This window comes from Electrona antarctica, assembly GCF_951216825.1.
Source record: "Electrona antarctica genome assembly, chromosome: 10".
Taxonomy (NCBI): Eukaryota; Metazoa; Chordata; class Actinopteri; order Myctophiformes; family Myctophidae; genus Electrona; species Electrona antarctica.
In genome coordinates, this window is record NC_136791.1 from 23,710,395 (window position 1) to 23,733,743 (window position 23,349).

Here is a 23,349-nt window from a genome sequence, read left to right on the forward strand (position 1 = left end):
TGGGGAGGCTAATTAACAGGGCTTTGTGGTAGCCAGCTTTGCTGTGACAACAGCATATAGGAGCTGCCTACTGCTATCACACTGTGGGCAGAGAGGTGCAGGGCAGACTTTGATCGCAGGGACGCAACTATCCATTATGTCCTCAGTGGTTGTTCTCTTGATTAATGATTAGTAATCAATAGATATGTATAAATCGTTGCGATACGCTTTTTGGAAGATGGATGGATGAATCTATATGCAAAGAATCAACACTATTTTATATTTACAGTGGCGAAAATGGCTATATTCTGGCTATATTAAGCTCACGACGTTGTGAGCTTGTGGATCTGCTGTTTTTGCAGAGACAATGCATGGTCAATTTAACCAATTATTTAACCGCACCCCTATTTGGGTGGCGGTGGCTCAGGGGTAGAGTGGCTGGATGGTAACCACAAGGTTGCCAGTTCGAACCCGGGCTCCCCCAGAGTTGGGGTCGAAGTGTCCTTGAGCAAGAGAGAGAGAGAGAGAGAGAGAGAGAGAGAGAGAGAGAGAGAGAGAGAGAGAGAGAGAACTGAACACATGATATGAACGAGTGCCGTTAACTCATTCTAAAGCCCACACTGCCAAAGTCAAAGAGGTCTTTTGAGACTTTTTATTTTTTTTACGCTAGATGGCGCTCTTTGCTAAACTATGAGTCACCGTTTGACTCTCATTAAAACCAAGGTTTATTAAATCTGGTTAGATAGCGAAGGCCGTACGGTCGACTCCATGTTGCTCCCTGGAAGGAAAGAAACATGCGCAATTGAGACCAGGAAGTTGTACATGCACAAATCATAGATATGGCACAAATGACCCAGCAGATGGCGTGATGCCACTGAAAGGATGGTTGCTTGTACATATATTGTCACGTCATTGCATTTTACCTTTTATATTAAAGTTTTAACAGCAAGTGGATAGTAGTAGTGGATTACAGACAGTAATGTTGGTCGGACGTGACATATGTACAAGCATCCCTCCTTTCAGTGGCCATCACGCCATCTGCTGGGCCATTCATCTATGTAGTTTAATGACTAGTATTAAAATGTTATTGTCTGTTTTTATGTCCAATGTATTTAGTTCATAAAGTTAACATAACTAGCTATAACTAAATGCATTGGAAATTAAATAAAAAGGTAACTTTTCAGGATTCCAATTCAAAAATAGAAAAAAGTAATTCAGGATTTCAATTCAAATATAGCAAAAATAGCTGATCTACAAGCTCAAAACGCGTCGCAGTGGGACGCGTTTTGAACTTGTAGATCGGCTATTTTTGCTATGACAGAATTATGCAATGTGGCCCTCTGGAGTGAGTGTGGAACTATAGTGGCCCTCTGGAGTGAGTGTGGAACTATAGTGGCCCCCTGCATCTTCAAAGTTTCCCACATACATCATCTTATTCTGGCCAATCACAATTTGCGTCCTCACTTTTGTCTTCAATATTTGTGTTTACACACATTGAAGACAAAAGTCTTCACTCAAAGCTGGACGTAAGAGGTGCCCCCAAAACAAACCCAAACAGCTGCCGTCCGCGCCCACGTTACTGCACTTTTAGAAATGCCACCTGTTGCCATGTTGGCTTCGGTGTCTGTCCTCAATGGACCCTATAACTATTGAACGCATGGTCGCTTTGAAAAAAGATGAATTAAAAAAGCCGAAGCACCAAGAAAACCTGCGTGTTTATCAGCGATCGCGCGGGCTCGATCGTAGTGGAGATAAATATTCTGTGACTACTTGAAAGGTAAGGAAAAAAATCGCTGGCAGGAGGTGAATCATTTATGAATCTATTTACTCCGGCATGCAGTGAATGAGTTAAGGGGAAGGAGAGACCGATGTGATTGAACGACCGACCAGGGAGGGAGGGACAGACAGACAGACAGACAGGGAGGGAGGGAGGGAGGGAGCGTGAGAGGAAGAGTGATTGTGATTTCCCAGAAAAGAAGAAAAAGGAAAAAAAGAAAAAAAAGGCAGATTGAGCTGCAAATCACACGGCTCATTCCAGAAATGATTCCCGGACCACCGTGAGTGAGTCTGTTGCCATGGGAACGTCATCATTGCAGCGCTATGCAGGGCAGGCGCTGCTTTATTAATCCGTGGAAGCCTGTTAAAGTTGACGTGAGGCTGAGGCATGCAGCCACCTGACTGTATGTTTCTCTCTCTACAGTATACCATGTTGTTTCTACCTCATCATGACGCCTTGTAAGCTTGTAGATCTGCTATCTCTGCTTTTTGAGGGGCTGCTATAGCCCCTCCTATGCCCAGCTTTGTGTGTTTGTACCACGGAAATGATTTGATTGGCTGAGCACGGAAATGTGATGTATGATGATGAGAGTGCCCCTCCACTTCACACCAGTGTGATTTTCTTTGTGTAATAATTGTGACAACCCTGGTATCTCTCTGAACAACAGTGTATGCACACACGCCATCAACACCTTATGCTTCTACAATCTACAGTATACCCACACTGTAACAACACCACCATATGCTTCTATACATACAACAAAAGCACAACAAACGCAGCCACCTTATGCTTCTTTCTCTAGCCACAACAGCACCACACTGCATTGTGGCTGCCTGCTAACCTACGCTACTAGATTTATTATTGTCTCCACCAGGCCGAAGGCATGGGGAGAGAGTATGTTTTGCACTCCGTCCGTGTGTGTGTGTGTGTGTGCGTCTGTCCGTCCGTCCATCTGTGTACAGCTAATCTCCGGCACCGCTAACCCGGTTCGATGCCAAATTTTGCACACACACTCCCTGGATGCCAACGATGAACCTCTGCCCCAAATTTTCCAGAACGGCACCAGGAGGCCGACTTTTGTAAAACACATTTTTGAGTGGTGTATACCACTCCTACAACTGGCTTTGTTGTGCAGAAAAAATGAGCATGGTTGCTATGTTCAAAATAATTTCTGACGTAATGAAATCACACCCGGGTGAACTGGATGACCGTAGCAACCGTGCTAATTTTTTCTGCACAACATTACGTCAGACATGATTTCATTACGTCAGACACCACTCAGTTCACACGGGTGTGATTTTTATATTACTCTGTCCAAAAATCCCGCAAATCGTTATACAGTATCTCTATAGTCATGTGTTCAAGACGGATCTGTCCGATATTTCATATTCCATCCTAATTGGCCAACATCGGCTTTTAAAGTTTGCAGGATTGGCCCGTTTTGAACAAAAAGCCTCAAATCATGAACGCAGCGTGCAATTTACGTGAAATCTTTCACTGACTTTCCTACTAGGCTGAGGAATATATCCCAGAGATTTGCCAAAGAGGGGAAAAAAAGAGAAGACCTCTATAGTGTAAACCCCCAAAGTATATAGGGTTTAATAAAGTATGATTCTGCGAAATGTTTTTTTTCTTCTTTTTGCTGACACAGCGTTGCAGTGGACACCTTCCTACCGTATCCTCTTTCTCTGTCTCCATTTACACCCTCCACCTGGACTCATTATACCTTCTCTATTCCTCCACTCTCTACCCTGTTCCCCGTTCCCTCTTCAACACTTTGTCATGTCACCTTCATCCTCCTGCACACTATAGGCCAGGAGAGCACATCCACACGTTTCTTGTTTTTCACATCCCGTCTCGTCATTGTTTAATAAATGTTTCAAAAAGTTTCAAAGCATGTTCAATGTAATGATCAATTCATCGATTGTGTTCCAGCTTGGATCAACATAGTATTGTATATAAAGTAGTTTATGTTCCTATTTTGGCGATCGATATCACAACTTTGCTTACGGTACATTTTTGAGGGGCGCTATAGCCCCTCCTATATTCAGCTATAAGTGTAGATTGTCATAGAGCGGAGCCCGCGGGGCAGAGACCTTTTTGGGGCGGTTCTGGACAACCGTGGGTCCGACTGACTTGACACCGGCCACTGCACCCCCTGGGGTGGTGTGGAATGCGTGTGTCGAAGTCGGTGGGGCGAAGTTGAGTTACTTGAGTTACGTGGATGACAGACAGACAGACAGACAGACAGACAGACAGACAGACAGACAGACAGAGACTTGGTGCATTTATAGATTGATGTGTCTGAGCAAATCGGTTTTCTTATCTCAAAAAGATAATGAATGGAGAATTTACGGCATATATGTGGCATACATGAGCAAATCGACACGTTACGTCATGATGATGTTGTACGATGATAAGAGTGCCCCTCACTTCACACGGGTGTGATTTTTTAAAATATATATATTTATATTATTATCAATACAATTTGGGTATTCGCTTGCAACATCCTCACCGGCCACCACAGCGTGTCCCAGCCCACCAGCGTGTCCCGTCCCACCAGCGTGTCCCAGCCCACCAGCGTGTCCCGGCCCACCAGCGTGTCCCGGCCCACCAGCGTGTCCCAGCCCACCAGCGTGTCCCAGCCCCACCAGCGTGTCCCGTCCCACCAGTGTGTCCCGGCCCACCAGCGTGTCCCAGTCCATAGCGTGTCCCGGCCCACCAGCATGTCCCAGCCCACCAGCGTGTCCCAGCCCACCAGCGTGTCCCGTCCCACCAGCGTGTCCCAGCCCACAGCTTAGGAACAACTGCTGTAAGGGACATGCTGGTGACAGTCCAATGGATGATGGGTGCTGATGATGATGATGACAATGCCTCCGTACCCTGGCTTCTCTCCTCCTCTCTCCTCTCTCCCCGGAGCTGAGCAGTTGCAGTCACAGTGTGTTACAAAAAACAACCCAACCGTGACAGGGAGGTATATTGTTTTGATTTTCCTTCTCAAATCAGATATCCCTCTTTCTTTCTTTTTTTGCCGCTTCTAAATCCTGGGACACAGCCATGACTAATGCCCCCCCCCCCCCCCCCCACACACACACACACCCCGGCTGATGGAGACGAGCCGATGGCAAGCCCTTTTTGCCTTGCCCAAAATCTATTAAACCATAATGCATTCGGAACACATTTTTACATGCAGGCGCTTCACCAGGGCGTCTCTATCTTGTAGATGGTGCCTGCAGTGTTTTTTCGGTAAATAAGCAGTGTTCTTGCTGAGCCGTGCTGATGGATAGCGTATAGGTGAATGGGGAAGGGAAAGGGAAGGGAAGAAGAGGCTGTCCGGGGGACAATCGGGCCGGGCTGGAGAGAGAGAGAGAGAGAGAGAGAGAGAGAGAATGAGAGAGGGGGGGCCCGCTAAGGTGAAGACAGCGGTGACATATGAGTGTGTGCGTGGGGATGACACACGGTGGAACATTAGCCGCTAGCCAAGAAGAAGGTGATGGATGGGGAGGGGGTAGCTATCTGCGGAGCCTTTAGCCCAGTGCTGGTGATTGCCTGCCTGCCTGCCTGCCGGCTGGCTTCCACCACGGCACGGCACACACACATACACTGAATAACGACCATTAGGTCGCAGTGCTGAAAGAGTGCATCGAGGTGGCTCGCACTCTCAGGAGAGGGACGTATAGAAGCAGGCGGTTGTCAAGGTGAGGTCTGGGGAGCTCCCGTGGTCCTTGAGGGGGGGTGCCAGGGGGTCCCCAGGGAAAATGGGTTAATGTTTGCAATGTATGTAATGCATCGCACTCAGTTTAAACACTTGAACATTTTATACTTAAGTTAATAACTGAAATCTACAACCTCACGGCGCGTTTGCCCCATGACACGTTGTGAGCTTGTAGACGGCTAGTGCCCCTCTAGCACCTGGCTTTGTGTGTTCTGCCCGTGACGCCATGTGTGTGGCCAGGTCTATGGACTTTTTCTGATAACATTTCTTCCGTACACAAGTGTGAAGTGAGGGCCAAAAACACATCGGTTTTGTGGTCCACTGAGGTAGTGGAGATGGAATAGAAGGCAAGACAAGCGAGAGAGACAGAGAGAGAGAGAGAGAGGAGGCCAAATGTATGAAAAGCAGGGATGACTCACTTCTCCATTATTGTGCTCCCAGATGTAGATACCACCAAGGACCCGTGCCAGAAGGTTAAGTGCAGCCGACACAAGGTGTGTATCGCCCAGGGCTACCAGAGAGCTGTGTGCGTCAACCGCAAGAAACTGGAACACAGGTGAGCGTGGGTGTGTGTGTGTGCGTGTGCGTGTGCGTGTGTGTGTGTGTGTGTGTGTGCGAGGGCGCGCGGCACTGCATGCGTGCGTAACCCTTGAGCAAGTGTTATTAGTGCATGCTGTTGCTAAAACTAAATCATGCAAGGTCAACAACACCTTGTATTCATTCAATTCCTTACAAGGATCTGTGATTTGTCTCTCTTCGGGGTCAATGGCAACAGGCTAAGAAGCTACTCTTCTTTGTATCCTCTAGAGCAGTGGTTCTGAAAATGTTCAGGTCGAGAGAGACCCAAAAGAGAAATTAGACTATTGCCCGGGCCGGAAGCCAAGCTAGTGAAAACAACTTCGCACCGCGTTGCAAGCTTGTATATCTTCATTTTTTTACCCATGGAATTTATTAATTTATTTGTTGGTTTTAAAATGTACATTTCTTTAAAAATATAAAAATATATGTAGGAAAAGAAAATGGGATTTTTACATGAGTCACTCGAGTCGTGACCCATAACAATTGGTCCGTGAGTCCGTGACCCTCAAATGGGTCTCGACCCACATTTCAATGACCTCCATAATTCTGAGAGTGTGTGCATTTGTACACTCTTAGTTGCATTTGGAACCCCCTGAAGATCCCTGGACCACGGTTTGAGATGTTGCCCCTATTCTTTATCACACCGACCTCGACTATGCTCAACTTATACTCAGCGTATAAACCTTGTAGCAGAAAGATTGGTTTCTTTCTTCCAATCATTTTATTTAAAATGTTTGCACAAACTGATACATGACTCACATATACATAGACAGACTAACACCGACATACCTACATACATTATACATACATACGTCCATACATCATCTTCTTCTTACTACTTATATATTCCTGTAGTCTTCTAAATCATAAAACCTTTGTACTTAACAGGAATAGTTCCTTAAAGATCGGTTTCTGATATACTGACTTTCTTCATCGCACACACGCATTGCATTTTGACAGATTCTAGGTTCATTGTTTGTTTACCTGTTATCTTGTGGTTTCAATGTACATAACGTTATTTAGATAGCATGTTGTGTACTTTAGACAGATGCTAGGTCCATTGTTTACCTGCTATCAATAAAGGACGTTATTTAGATTTGCTTCTGGAGGGTCCGTGGGACAACATATTTTCAGATGGGGGTCGACGGCCAATTACATATATTTGTGGGGGTCCTTGACCTGAAAATGTTTGAGAACGAAACTGTCAGGATTTAGAAGGCATTTTGTAGAATCGTCCTCAGGTCTAAATGGGTTAGACGCGGATGTTAAATTTATCGTTCGCCTTCTCGCTGCATTCTATTTACAGTATGTGATTATTTACCTTGTTTATTATAAGTCGCTCTGGATTAGAGCATCTGCTAAACCGCCTTGTTGTAAATTGCAATTGTTATTGCATGCACAACAGATTGTAGATGCATGAAGGAAATGCACTGAGAGCCTCGGTTCAATCCAATATATATAGCTCAGACAGACAGTACTGAGAAAGCCAGCGTTCGTTCACCCGCATTGTTTGTACAATTGTTTGAAGAAATCGTGCACCTGAGGCGAGACACATACGTGGTATTGACTCTTAACCCATTCTGGACGGGAATTCGTTTTGGTGTTTTAAGCATTATGTTATACGTTAGCTATTGAAAAATAGCAGATCTACAAGCTCAGAGCGTGGCACCGAGTGCCGTGCTACGAGCTTGTAGATCTGCTATTTTTGAAAATTCTTGAAAATGTGGCGCAAATCTTTGAATGTATATTCTTTCAGAGCGAACGATTTCAACTCAAATCTTTGCTTCTGAGGGGTTCCTGGAATAACATATTTTCAGATGGGGGTCGGCGGCCAATTACATACACTTTTTGGGGTCCTTGACATGAAATATTGAGCACCACTTATATAGAAACATATATAGGTATTTCAGAAAACTGTCATGATTTAGAAGCCATTTTTTTAAATGTCGACGTCAGGCGGCCTAAATGGGTTAAGGCTGTATACAGAGATAAAGACGTGGAGGTAAATAGTATACAAAGAAGGCATCATCTCAAACCCATTCGGGCTGCAGAGAAGCTGGTACACATTTTCTTTTCACAATTATTTGTACACATATTGCACTTAGATATATAATTACAGATAAGGTCCTGTAGCCTGGAAACCAGACGAGTCTGCCACAGGAAAAAAAACAATCCCTGGGGAGATTGGTCTGGCACTCCTCAGTTTGAATTACATTTTGCTCACCCCCAGAATTGTGGATGACCAATCAGAGCCCACTTGTCATTGTGAGACTTTTTTTTTGCTGTGACGTTGGAATCTGTTTGTAACCGTCCCTTTGGAAATAAATCTTTCACGCCGAATTTCCAGACTAATATCTACGCAGTGATGATAGCCTGAAGCCAGGCTACAAGCGACCACCTATGTGTTCAGAGTCTGCCTACTTTTCCCGGGGAACCCATGAAGAGGAATTATGGTCGAATATACCTATATATTGTTTTTCTGTTCTGCTACTTGGACTGGGAAGATGTTGTGCTCGTCATTAGCTTCAGGCAGTACTACTTGTCAACCAGTCCTAGGCTAGCCCATTGCTTCCCAACCTTTTTATACTGAAGTACCGCCTCAGAAAATATTTGGCTCTCCATGTACCACCATAATAACTGATAATATACTAAATATTACTGTATACTAAATACAGGAGCGTATACCTGCCCCTTTTGTTCCATTCCTAAGCCAATAATGCTGCTGCTCTGACAAAACTGTGTGTGTGCGGCGTGCGTGGCTGCGTGCGTGTGTGCGTGCGTCCTCTCTTGCAGGCTGAAGCAGCCAGCTCTGAGGTCCGCTGAGGGGAACTGTCACCCCTGTCCCATCTCCTCCACTGGGCCCGTGTGTGGGTCCGATGGACACAACTACGCCTCGCAGGTACACGCACGCACGCACGCACGCACGCACGCACGCACGCACGCACGCACGCACGCACGCACGCACAAACCTTAATTGTGATACCCCTTCCAAAAAACATGAATTATCCACAACAACATGAATCCTGGCATCCCTATTATAGGCTTGATTGATTGATTGAAATATTTATTAACAGTTTGCAGAATTACAGTACATTTCAAGCACATTTCAAGCACAACAAAGACTGTTAACTGTGAGTGGGTGACCCAATAACGAACATTCTCCAAAAATAGGTTTGCCAACTCGAGTAAATAGCATTTGTATTGTATAGTAGTATTGACACTTAAACAAAGCAACGTATTAGTTCCCTGCAGTGCATCGGCGAGACCCTGGCACATGTTTACAGTTTGTCATTTGCATAGCGTAAACAGGCTATGGCATGCATAACAGTGTGATGGCGGTGGAGCAGCATATGGCCACATATGGTGCAGTGTGTGCATTGCGAGGGCAGCATTGTAAAGTGTCTCTCTGGGGACAGACAGAGACACACAGAGCACATGATAAATGGCCTCGCTGGGGCCGCCGGGCCGGGTGTCTGCTGTGCTGCCTGGCTGTTTATTAGGCTCTATAACCCAGCACACTATTGTTGTTCATCACATTGTTGTTGTTCTTATTCTTATTCTGCCCCCTTTGTAATCCTTCTGCTTTTAGAGCTAGCCAACCTCCTCATCTGTGTGGACAAAACCCTCTTATTTCCATATTCTAACTTTTAGTTTTTTTTCCTGTAAATGAACGACCCTTTCTTGTTCATTAAGTACAGTACAGCGTCACACACAAGCATGAGAAGCTGCAGATCTCTTGTTGTTCAGAGCTTGGAGATCTGCTACTTTTGAATTTGAATCCTGAAAAAGTTACAGTTTTGGACATTATTATTATGAGGTTTCCACCCGACAGAGACGATGCGTTGAGCACGTTAGAAGCTCAGCATAGTCATAGTGAAAGCAAAAGAGCAAAATCAGTGCATGTAGCTTAATACTTTCAGCGCCATTGGCGAAGATCTTTGTCAATTGAAGCCTAATTTTGATACTGACGCTTAATGCCATTGCTGACGGCCTTCGGCAATTGCGCGTTCAATTGCTCGAGCCAAAATGCTACTCACGTTAGCCGGTTAGCTAGCTGTGTTGTTAGCACAGCACTGGATCGCCCATCTTAGATCATCGTTGCCATAATAATCCATTCTATCCATTTCTTTCAATCGCCTGTATCTCCTATTCCTTGGCATTTTGGTCAAAACAGCGTTTCTTTGACGGCACAGACCTGACGATCTGGAGCTCTGCAGAGCTCCGGTCTGGATTCACATTGTAAACAAGGCCGGCCCAGCTCCGTGTAAATTACTAACTTAGGACTACTGCTAGCGAAGCTGAAATGGCGGCTTTTCAAAATAAGAGCTCAAATTAAAAAAATGCTTGCGTGAATTAGATCCTAATGTTTCAATAAATGATAGCGCTGAAAGGGTTAACCCATTTAGACCTGAGGATGATTCTACAAAATCCTGACAGTTTTCAGAAAAAAACCTATGTTTCTATTCAGTGGTTCTCAACGTTTTTCATGTCAAGGACCTCAAAAACTATATGTAATTGACCGCTGAACCCCCATCTGAAAATATGTTGTTCCAGGGACCCCCCAGGAGCAAAGATTTTAGTTAAAAGCGTTGTCAATAGCTAAAGTATAACATAATGCTTAAAACACAAAATGGGGTTCCCGCCCTGAATGGTTAACATGCAAAATGCAGAAAAATTAAATCTAATTAAAAATTCTCACATAAGCCGCAGATTGTGAAAGTAATAAAGTATAATCCTGTACTGTCTATAATATTACCAGCTCAGTGACGTGTCTGCCCTGAGATTGGTAGCTCAGGCGTTCAATTCCCCAGCCGAATCATATCATCAAAGACTGTACAACTGGTACCCACTGCCTCCCTGCTTGGCACTCAGTCAGCATCAGTATGGATGGGGATAGGTCCCTGTGACATACATACTGACATGGATGGGGATAGGTCCCTGTGACATACATACTTACTGACATGCATGAGTCTACAGGCCCCCATTTACTTAATTTTTATTGATGAAAGACAGACAGACAACAAAAACAGACAACAAAACAAAACAAAAAGACAAAGCTGCATTTTTCATATTACAAGATACATTCATTGAAATCCTCTTGCATTATCGCTAGGCTGAGAGAAGAGATCCCACTTTTCCCACTTTTTATAGAACTTATCCTCTTGTAGTCTAAGTATGAATGTTAGTTTTTCCATAACATACAGTTCCTCAGTAATGTCCATCCAATGTTCTTTCGTTGGTGGGTCCTGTTGGTACCAGCGTTGTGTGATCGCTTTCTTACTTGTTGCTAAGAGGATCTTGATTAAATATTTATCATGTATTAGAAACTCTTCAGGGATATTTCCCAGCAATAAGAAGGAACAAGTCAGAGGTATATCTCAAAACACAGAATGGTCTCCAAGGTGGAGTGAATATCCTGCCAGTATTTCTGAATTTTAGGACAAGTCCAGAATATATGAGCGTGTACAGGCCCCCATTTAATGGATTTTTATTTAATTTTTTATCTCTAAGACCCTGATTTATATTGTAAAACCAATGTTATTTTAACTCTGAGAGTGTACAAATGGAACCAAATGGACCCGTTATACACTGAGTTACAGAACCATAAGGGTCCATTTGGTTCCAAACTATCATTTAGCTGGGGACCCCCTGGAACTCCCTCAAGGACCCCTGGGGAATCCCACTTTGGGAACCACTGGGGGGGTACTTGATCTACCCCCCAGATGATGTCATGGAGATGTAAAACAAACAGTGCCAACACAAACATTAAATGTCATTAACAATAAAAGAGACAATATGACGTAATGAGTTACATTATGACGTAAATTTTCCCTTCATTGTCAATGGCGTTTACAAAACAAACATTGAACTAAAGACAAACATTAAAGGAACGATAGCCCTACACCCCCCCCCCCGGAAGACTGCGATTACAACTCAATGGCTCGAGCGAGCGGAAGTTGAGGTCAGGGTTGACGCACGTTACGCACATGACGTCCGTCCACCTCCATGAACGTGCTGCGGTTCCAGTTTTGGCCAGTAGGTAGTGGCATGCAGCTTCAACGTTGCACAGACGTTCTGGGAGCTTGTGCTCACCCAGGCTTTTTTTTAACAAAACGCCTGCGGTTTCCGAGGTTATGTTTGCAATGACAACATAGGCTTTTCAAGGTCGGTTTTCAGCTTCTCTCTACCTCATTCCAACTGCCTGGCAACACCCTAGCACAATCTAGCAACCGTTTAACAACCAGTCAGCGGTTCTGGTTGACTCGTCTCTTGGGAAGCATCTTCTCTGACCTTGTTAGGAGGTAGAGGTGAGGAAGGCTCTGGCTAGCAAGCAAAAAAATCTATAACGTTTGAATTGAGCGGTGGTGGGGGAAAAAGTACTCAAATATTTTACTTAAGTTAAAGCATCAATACTGCAATGTAGAAATGCTATGTTAGTGAAGTGAAAGTCCGGAATTCAAATTTGACTTTAGTACAAAAGTACACAAATGTTGGTTTCAAAATGTACTTTGAAAAAAATATTTTGAAAATAGCAGATCTACAAGCTCAAAATGCGTCTCATCGTGACGCATTGGGAGCTTGTAGATCGGCTATTTTCAAATGGACGAAATGTATGGCTGAAGTGGTTAGTGTATGTTTTGTAATAATCAAAATCTATGAAGTGGCCCAGACGGTTAGCTCAACCGTCTGGGCACCTGGGCTGCCTTACGGCGTGCCGCGGGTTCGACTCCCGATCCCGACGGCCTTTGCCGCGTGTCTTCCCCCATCTCTCTCCCCATTTCCTGTCAGTCTACTTTCAACCTATCGATAAAGGCAGAAAAAAGCCCCCAAAAAATATATAAAAAAATAATAATCTAAAAAGTAACTAGTAACTAAAGTTGTCAGTGTGGAGTAAAAGAGTAAAAGTACAATATTAGGATCCGAGATGTAGTGAAGTAAAATAATTCGAAATTGGAAATATTCAAGTAAAGTACAAATGGCTCAAAATTGTAAGTACAGTACTTAATGTACTTAGTCACATATTTCCACTGCTGCTCACAAGCAAAATCTATAATCTATGCTTCACATAGGCCTAGTCGATCACCTTCATACAGTACATATTGGATCTGTAGATAGCATAGCATAGCATATTACGTAGACATAACATTCTATAGTGTACTGTATACAGTACTTATATTATACATGTGTTGTTTTTGCTTACTGTAAATCGCTCTGGAATAAGAGTGTCTGCTAAATGTGGTGATATATCTCACTTAATTTCCTCTTCTTGTCTCCTTGTTAACGTGTTGTCGGTTTCCAGTGCAAGCTGGAGCAGCAGGCGTGTCTTACTGGGAAGGAACTCACTCTGAAATGTGCAGGCCTGTGTCCATGTCCCACTGCTGCGCCTGTTCCCGTCCCTGTCGAGACCAAACATGGTGAGGGTCACGCACGCACGCACGCACGCACGCACGCACGCACGCACGCACGCACGCACACACACACACACACACATACGAACTGTATTACTAAATCATGCATAACTCCAACACCAACCCATAAATCTAACCTTGAAATTTCTAATCCAAACCCTAACCCCCAACCTGAAACTTTTCCCAATTGTCAGCCTCTTTTTCTTTTTTTTTACCATAAAACAACAAACATTTCTCTAGTCTAGTTTCGTCTGCTGTTGGGGACATTTGGCCCTCATGTACAGATATAGCAATACACACAATACATTATTATTATTATTAATAATAACAAAAATAATATATAGAATTGATATAGCGCCTTTCATGAACCCAAGGACGCTTTATAAGAGAGAATTTTCAAGGTAGCCTTAAAATAGTCCAGAGTTGGAGCATGGAGGAGAATCATTGGCAGAGAGTTCCACAGGGTGGGCGCTGCCACACTGAAGTCTGTCCCCAAAGGAGGAGGTCCAATACAAGTCTGTGGACCGCAGGTTCCATGACAGAGTATGTTTATGGGGGCGGCTGTGGCTCAGGAGGTAGAGCAGGTCGTCCAATGATCAGTGGGTCGGAGGTTCGAATCCCGGCTCCTCCTTGTAGCAGATCTACAAGCTCATAGCGCGCCACCGAGTGGCACGCTACGAGCTTTGTAGGTCTGCTATTTTTACATGTCGAAGTGTCCATGGGCAAGACACTGAACCCTATACAATGCCTCCAATGAGTCGGTCGGTGTGAGCTTGCCACCATTGGTGTGTGAATGTGGGAAGTGAGGACGCTGGCGTCGACTGTTCGCCGCTTCACCTCTCAATGTATGAATGAATGAACCATTGTAAAGCGCTTTGAGCACTTGGAAAAGCGCTATAAAAATGCAATTCATTATTATAAATGCAATTCATTATGGAGGAGGTATGAGAGGTACCTTCAGACATTAGTTAGGCCTACATTTTAATTCTTAATCCACAAATTACAATTAAATTTGCAGGGAAACAAATAAATAAATAACAGGGTTGACAGGTCATGGGCACCTATAAGGATACACATGGCATCTTCTCCTCCACACAGACAAACTTTGGCAAGTTGTTTGGCATAGCTTTTTGTCATGCCAGCTATTGTTAGCTACTGTAGGTGGTCAGTTTATGTACATGGCCCACTTGGCCTAACTAGGCTTCCAAATATCAGTATGTAGAATCTACATCTGCACCCAAGGGTTGTTATGATTCCAGGGCTGGACTGGGACAAAAATTCGGCCCGGGCATTTTCGCGTGAATTTGGCCCAGACCGGCCCACCACAACCAGCGCGCAGATAGGCAACATAATATTATGTGGCCCCCCCCCCCTGCACTGCACCGCCGGGGGGGGGGGTCAGGGGGGGCGCTACCCCAGAATGGCAGCACGCCCGGACCTTTCCTGGTGGCCTGCCGCCTATTGGCCTGCCTGCCTGCCAATATCATGCGGCCCCCTACGGTCGCGGCCCACCGGGAAAATGCCCGGTATGCCCGGTGGCCAGTCCAGCCCTGTATGATTCTACTGTATAGTAATGGTTGCGGTACTTAGAATGTTTATCTTGAAATGTCTGGTCAATGTACAAATCAAAGACACAACCTCCAGATTCAGGACCTCCTTTTGATGAATTGTGACTGGTGTCAACAAAAACAATATCGGGTGTATTCGGCATGCTAGTAGCAAAGACATCACATGTATTTAAATAAACCAATCTGGTAACACTCTTGAATGTTTATACATTGCTGCACTGCATGGATGGCATGCATTTTTTGCACTGCATCGGACACTAGGTCAACGATACGGTCGTGAGCGAGCAATGTACACGTACGCACACGCACGCAGACACACGCACACACACGCGCACACACACTGACGTGCTCTGTGTCCACATGCAGACAGCTGTACGGGTCAGGACCTGGCGGACCTGGGCGAGCGGCTCAGGGACTGGTTCCAGCTGCTGCAGGGCAACGCCAAGCAGAACAATAACAGCAAGCCTGGAGCCAACAGCGCCCCCACCAGGAGCAACCCTGCGTCAGGTTAGTAGTACCACCCCCACCAGAAGCAACCAAATCTACCCTAACTCTAACCCTAACTTCAGTAATTTCACTTCCGCGTTTCCTAGTCGCCTACTGGTGGTAGGTAGTATGTTAGGAAATGTCCATACTGGCTCCATTGCATTTTTTTATAAATAATAAATTGTGTGTGTGTGTGTGTGTGTGTGTGTGTGTGTGTGTGTGTGTGTGTGTGTGTGTGTGTGTGTGTGTGTGTGTGTGTGTGTGTGTGTGTGTGTGTGTGTGCGCGTGTGCGTGTGCCTGCGCCTGTGTGTGTGCCTACGTGTGCCTGTAGTGCTGGACAGGGGCATGGTGGCCAGCTGTAAGGACTCCATAGGGTGGATGTTCTCCAAGCTGGACACCAACGCTGACCTGTACCTGGACGCGGCCGAGCTGGCCGCCATCAACCTGGACAAGTACGAGATCTGCATCCGTCCCTTCTTCAACTCCTGCGACTCCTACCGAGACGGCAAGGTGTCCACCGCGGAGTGGTGCCTCTGCTTCTGGAGAGAGAGTACGTACACAGCAGACCAGACCACTGATTGATTGATTGATTGATTTATTGATTGATTGATTGATTGATTGATTGACTTTATTTGGTGATATCACATGAAAGGAGCACAAAAAAGGGAACTTTCTGGCATCCAAGTGGCATCATAGAAGATAAAGAAAAAGGCACACTCATAGCCACGATGCAAAGATTTGTTTAAAAAGAGGAAACCAATGTTTCGACCTCATAAGGTCTTCTTCAGTCCTTGAATTTAGTTGAGGACCTCCTGTAACCCCCTCAAGGACCCCAAGTTGAAAACCACTGCAGTATATTGGGGGGGGGGGGGGAATGATCCTTTGTTGTGCGTGCGTGCGTGCGTGCGTGCGTGCGTGCGTGCGTGCGTGCGTGCGTGCGTGCGTTCGTGCGTGCGTGCGTGCGTGCGTGCGTGCGTGTGCATACACTGTATGCATTGATGCGTAATTTCACCAAGTGAACACTCAGTCAAATCCGTATCCTAGTTGAAGGGACACTTTGTCGATTTTCATTCCCATTGTTCTGAGGCGCGGAAAATCAATGATATACTGTGGCAAAAAATGCCCTGTGTCTTCCGTTTATGTCTCAACGAAACAATGTCAAGCATTTCACTGAGCGTGTGGAACAAACGCCCAATGACCCGAAACAACACACTGATGTCTGGGCACACTGAGTGGCTCAGGGGTAGATGCAGCACAGCAGTTAAAGTACAGACACGGGGTAAGAGAAGTACAGTCAGATATAGAGCAAGAGCGGTGACACCAAATCACAAAAACATCACAAAAAACACCAACAACATTGAACAACTCTATGACAGAATAAACCCTACACACGGTAATGCCAAAGATTCATTCAAAAAAGCAGCGCTATACAATGCAACTTAAAAAGGGAACATTCCCTGCGTTTACACTGACGCGACGCCCGATGGCTGCAGTGGAGCTTCGCACTTCGCACCTGCACTATGCAGAAACGAAATACACAAGACCCAGTGTCATTAACCAGCACTATGCATGCGAAGAACACACACACAACACACACACACAGTGTCTATGCTTAGCAAATACACCCAATCACGGTGTTGTTGCGACATCGGCACCATTCACTCATATACACAATACCATACACTGACACACAAATAATCATAGTAAGTAACTCTCAGAGTGGGGTGCAGACGTTTATCCGACATACCAAAAGTTCGACATGCGCAAATCACCCGTTGCTCCCGACATGCGTTGCAGTTAGGTTAGTGTTTGGCCGAGTGGAATAGTAAGAGAGTGGCGACATGCTTTGATCTTGCCGCAAAGTGGGGTGCTATGGGCTATAGTTCCAAACATTGGAACTATCCCATTGAGATAGAATGAGCACTTCTGCATTCCATTGTTACAATGGGAGTCAACGCTAGTGTCGCCACTCTCTTACTAGATTACTCTGGTGTTTGGGTAGGGTGTCGGACTAATGACTGTCGGACTCTTGGTACGTCGGAACACATGGCTGCACCCCTCAGAGTTGGAGTTACAAATGAAATAAACGAACACTGAGGATTTTACTGTGGGCGACGTACTGTGGGCACTTAGCTTCCCTCAGGTGAAGACGAGCGCTGTCATGTGGCGGTCCGTCACGCGGTCCCTCTGGTTCCCTTGTGGAGGTAAAATTGGGCACTAAACACGTCGGTGCTACTTGTTGACAGGCCGCTTCTCCCTCAGCTCTCAGAGATGGGCTCTGTCACGCAGCCAGTGGAGCAGAAACGATGTCTAGTTTCCAGCGTCACTGTTCTCCGCTTCAATACACAATATTGTAATGACCGACGGAACTCAAGCGAGCAAGCACACCACCGGCAACTTCTCCCATAGGAGTACACACTTTTATTTTGTGCAACGCCAGACTTCAATCTTAAACACAGAGGGGAGAGGGGTGTGCTCCGTGTAATTACTAATTTCGCGAGATTAATACAAAGAAATATGTCAAAACCACTTGCGTTGCGCCCTTCCGGTGAAACTGCTCAGTGTCAGGCGTGTTACGGTCTCCCAAAGTTTTACAACAAAATAACATGTGGCTCAAGAATAGGGATATAAAGGATATTAAGTTTGAAAGCTTTTTCTTTTATTTTCCCGACAGAATAAATTTAAATCTTTGAGGAAAAACAAGATCATGTAGATACTTTACCGCAAAGAACAAAAAGGGCCTGGAGATGCCGGAAGAATGGAGGGGGGTCCAGGCCCGGCCATCCCCAAGCCATGCCAAAACAACAAACAAAAATAAAGTCACCGAGAGAAAAGACTGTCTAGCGGCTAGCCTATAGCAAATAACAGTGGGACTGGAGGCTGCTGCTGGGTCTGTGTCTGCCTAGCCTCGGAGACCACAGGCGTTTTGTTTCAAAGGAGAAAAAAAAACGCCTGTAGTGTAGTCTGCCTACCCTAATTGTATGGTGTATTATCACTGGTTCTCAAACTTTTCAGGCCATGACCCCCCAAAATAATGATTTGAACTGCATGGGGGATTCCCCTGATAAGCACTTGGAATGTAGGAGGTGAGGCATTCAATTTAGTTTGTCTCAGTTCCACAGATACATATTGTGAAAATAGCCGATCTACACGTTCAGCTATTAAAAAAAATAAAAATAAGTTAGCCTCTTTTTTTAATATATAATTTGACAATTTGGCCAATGTTTGACCAGTTTTTATAGTATAGTTTGTATAGTTTTTGATGCATGGTATTTTTTCTTTCTTTTTTCTTTTCTTACCCACCAGTTGAGAACCACTACTAGTCTACACCCTCCCCAAGACACAACAGCATGGGTTTCCACTGACAGCGAGTAATATACACTTGTGTGGGAATTGGAACGACTAAATTGGAGGAATATAATATATATATTTAAAAAAAAATCATTAAGGAACACACACCAACAACATAAATCATAAACACCCCCACATATTCCCCATAGAAAATAATAACAGAATAACAGACCGCTAAAGTTGTGTGCGGGCCCTGAGGCATGCTGGGAAGTCTCTCTCATCCCATGCTACAATATGAAGGAATTGTGTGAATTGCTTTTCCAATTTCAGGACTTCAGAAGACAGACTCCGGTGTTTAGGCGTTGATCGGGCTATAATGGTGTTATTGCACTGTGTCTGCTTGTGTGTGTGCTTGTGTGTGTGTGTGTGTGTGTGTGTGTGTGTGTGTGTGTGTGCGTGCGTGCGTGCGTGCGTGCGTGCGTGCGTGCGTGCGTGCGTGCGTGCGTGCGTGCGTGCGTGCGTGCGTGCGTGCGTGCGTGCGTGCGTGCGTGCGTGCGTGCGTGCGTGCGTGCGTGCGTGCGTGCGTCGAATTCGAGAAATAGACATTGTGAAGATAATTTTCCTGGTCCTCACAAGAGAAACAGATTTGTGGTGCTAGGCTTACAATAGAGGGTATATGCACATGCATAAAGTGAGTGGCAAATCGAGTGGCAAAGTTTAACGTTGTTTAACGTTGTTTAATGCAATCAGATAGGACTTTTCTGTTTGGATGTATGGACTGTCGAGGCCCTCTATTAGTAAAAGCATCATGGTGGGGTTAGGGTTGGAATCAGACATTTACAGGTTAGGTGTAAGGATTGGGGATAGAGTTGTGTCTGATTCGTACTTGGTTGCATACCGGTGTCGTGCACTGATAATAGCAGATCTTAAACCTCACAACGTGTCGCTATTTTCAGTGTTAGCGTTAAAAAGAATTGAACTCACAAGAACATAAGTTACGTGTGTGTGTGTGTGTGTGTGTGTGTTGTGTGCTCTGTAATTTGCTGTGATTATCGGGTTGTAAGGAACGTTTAATTTCTCCCCCAGAGCCCCCCTGCCTGGCGGAGCTTGAGCGGATCCAGGTGCAAGAAGGAGGCAAAAGGAAATTCGGTAAGTGTATCACACTGTATACAATGGACCATGTCAACACACTTTTATACAGACACAACGTAACTCCCCTACAGCCACAACTGCCATGCGATTTATCACGGAGAGTGTAGAATTACGTCCGGGCTACACTGGCCGCGGAAATGGCTCCGGAGCGCAGTCCGCAAGGGTACACTGTCACTATAGTGACAGTGAGGACATGCCGCCAGCGCCCACAGCGTCCCAAGCGGGAATCGAACCCAGGACCTTCTAGCTGTGAGGCTACAGCACTATTGACTGTGCCACCGTGCCCCCTGCTGTCACTATAATCAATAGAACCCAGCTACACTGAGCACAGGTGCGGTGCACAGGTTGTGCGTAAGCTCCGTGTGTGAATCTTTTTTTTAAGCAAGTGCTTTATTTTTCCACGTGTATGCGAGGGTTGCGCAGAGGGAAAAAAAGTTAATATGGAACTCCCTGCGGAACGGACACATTTTCGATGGAGCCACCTAGCTGCTTCCGTTCCGCTCCAATACGGTACGGTACGGTATGGCAAAACAGCCATTTTTTGTCATCATTGACGTAATTGTACCGTTCGGTTTGTATTCGAGATTGGAAGCTGCCATGTTTAATTGCATTGTTGGCAAGTTGGCAGATTATCAGAGATGTATTGGAGAAGAAATTCATACGCAAGTACAGTAAAAGTACCTCCAATTTCGGTAGTACAGTACTCGTCTCGAGTAAATGTAAATGTCCAAGCATACGACTTACGAGGCTGGGATTACTTTCTGATCTATCCTCTGGATGCTGACAGACGGCAAGGGATAGCATAAGCAGCTGTGTGTGTGTGTGTGTGTGTGTGTGTGTGTGTGTGTGTGTGTGTGTGTGTGTGTGTGTGTGTGTGTGTGTGTGTGTGTGTGTGTGTGTGTGTGTGTGTGTGTGTGTGTGTGTGTGTGTGTGTGTGTGTGTGTGTGTTTGAGCATGTGTGTGTGTGTGTGTTTGTTTGAGCACGTGAGTGTCCACGTGTGCGTGCGTGTTTGTTTGAGCATGTGTGTGTTCACGTTCATGGGCATGGAAGGTTTTGGCAGGCTTCTGGGCTCTGAATCATGCAGGACCTTTCAAGGCCGTGGCGTGGTGAGTGGGCACGGCGCAGAGATCAGGGGGAAGCGTGCCAGCATGTTCCCTTGAAGGCCCATCTCCCAGAGAGACTGCGGCGGAGAGACACAACACGTTCGGGCTCCAGTTTCATTTGTGTTCCGAGTCAAAGTCATTTATACTCTGTAGAATGACATGGTGCTATTTGCTGATAATAACAGATTTTCAGGCTAACAATGTGTCGCATGAAGCTCGGAAATCTGTTCTTTTCAGCAGCATTGTGCAATGGGGTATAGTTTAAGCTTTACATGATGCCACCTCCTGTTCTTATTTTACACTATCATTGCCGATGCCCGTTGGGAGCGCATGCCTCTCCGGTTAGGCAATACCTGGTGTACTTGGTACACTAGTACCCATTATCATAGTATCTGTGGGGATAAAAGGGACACAGACAGAATGGCGGAGTGTTCTCCATGTACTGTATGTATGGGAATAAATACATACAGAGAGAGACAGACGGATAGATAAAGAGATTTGGGGAATTTCGGTCCGACCAAGTCCATCAGCCAGGCGGTCCTTGAGATATGTGCAACACACACACACACACACAAACACAGATTCTGTGCATTTTTAGATGTATAAGCGTAACCTATTCATGTTTTTGTGGCAACCTATTCATTGTTTTTTATGACAAATCCATCCGTCTGCCAAGAAGTAATGAGAAAAATCCACAAGATTGCACCTCTGATGGCAGCGCTATACGCCGGTTGCTACACCTATACATATCTTAGTGCGTGGTGCCGTCAGCCACCTCGGCTCGCATCGAGCTCGGCGTTGAAACGCGGGCGGCGGCAACGATTCATATTCATGTAAAAGGTTAATAAGCAGAGGCGGTTCAAAGCCCACGCGTCCTTCTTTTGTATCCCAGGAAGATTAGCCGGGCCTCCTGGTGCGAAACGCTGACTAAACACTTATTCATCGCCGTCCTTCGGGCCGCTCAATGAATTGATTTATATTCAATGAATATGGAATGGAATCACGGAATGAAAGACGCCGCTGTGTGCATTCATTTACGCTTAGCCTTGGTCCCACATGTCGTGGGACATGTTACACTGTGTGTGTGTGTGTGTGTGTGTGTGTGTGTGTGTGTGTGTGTGTGTGTGTGTGTGTGTGTGTGTGTGTGTGTGTGTGTGTGTGTGTAACTGTGCGTGTGCACGTCTGTGCGTGTACCTGTGTGCGCCTGTGTGTGCAGATACTATAGTAGAGAGAGAGAGAGAGTACAGTTGAAGTGATGTAGCATAAAATATGCCCTTAACCACTCAACCCCTAGAGTCCCTATTATTTATGAGACGAACAAATCTCCAAGCTCACAGCGTGGCGCGTTGCAGCACGTTGCGAGCTTGCACAGTAGACCTGCTATTATTTTGCATATCGTCTCTGTCGGGTGGCAACCTCATACGTCCAAAACTGTTTCTTTTCAGGAGTCAAATGCAAAAGCAGCTAAAGTACAGCAGATCTACAAGCTTGTGGTTCTGCTACTTTTGATGGTTCTGTAGTATGATCAAGTAGGGCAGTGGTTTTCAACCAGTGGTCCTTGAGGGGGTTCCCGCGTCCATTTGGTGTCATTTTACGTTCCCAAGAGTTAAACTATTGTTAAACATCTGCATTACTTAGTTACTTTACAAGAAGTCTATACACAATTAGAGAATGTAGAATAATGATTTTGTTTTGATCAACGTTTTCCTGTTATCTCTCCTCTTTTACCAACATCAATACAGCATGGAATTGTGGACAAAATCTTATCCAACAACACAATATTCAAAGTTTTGGGTCTGAGAGGTTAAATCTAATCACATGGTGGTCCGTGGCTCAAATTCCCAATAAATAATGGGCCTTGATACAAAAAGGGTTGAAAACCACTGAAGTACGGCATTAATACATTTACAAAACAAAAAAAACAAAAGTTGGAATATTGGAGATAGGAGGTTTCTGCACAGCACAACGATATAGGTTTCAACATCTTTCAGCAGTATCAAGCATGAGAAGAAAAGGGTCCCACACACTGTCTTCACTTATAGTTAGTTGCTGCGAGAGTGAGGTCTAGCCAACACCAACTCGGGATTCCTGGTTCGCTGCCCTCCACAAATTCCTATCTAACATCAGGTTCTTGAGCTCTGCAGTGTTGTTAGCCAAGCTGTCGCGCCGCAGCACGTCTACATAGGTGGTACGCTTCTTTCCCCTCCTGGCTTTGCCCTGGGTTGGCTCCCATAGGGTCAATTTACTTGCCTCAAGTTCTGGGTGCCTGACGCAGTGCCCTGCCAGCCT

General features: G+C 45.4%; 1 protein-coding gene across 1 annotated transcript in view; it reads left to right on the plus strand.

The window, feature by feature from the left end:
* Positions 1-23,349, plus strand: part of spock2 (SPARC (osteonectin), cwcv and kazal like domains proteoglycan 2) — a 62,743-nt gene that overhangs the window by 36,707 nt on the left and 2,687 nt on the right. The window contains exons 3-8 of the mRNA XM_079512992.1: positions 5,913-6,027; positions 8,844-8,949; positions 13,351-13,465; positions 15,394-15,534; positions 15,845-16,063; positions 19,891-19,953. Of these exons, the coding sequence (XP_079369118.1) occupies positions 5,913-6,027; positions 8,844-8,949; positions 13,351-13,465; positions 15,394-15,534; positions 15,845-16,063; positions 19,891-19,953 (759 nt within the window). The remainder of the gene's footprint in view (positions 1-5,912; positions 6,028-8,843; positions 8,950-13,350; positions 13,466-15,393; positions 15,535-15,844; positions 16,064-19,890; positions 19,954-23,349) is intronic.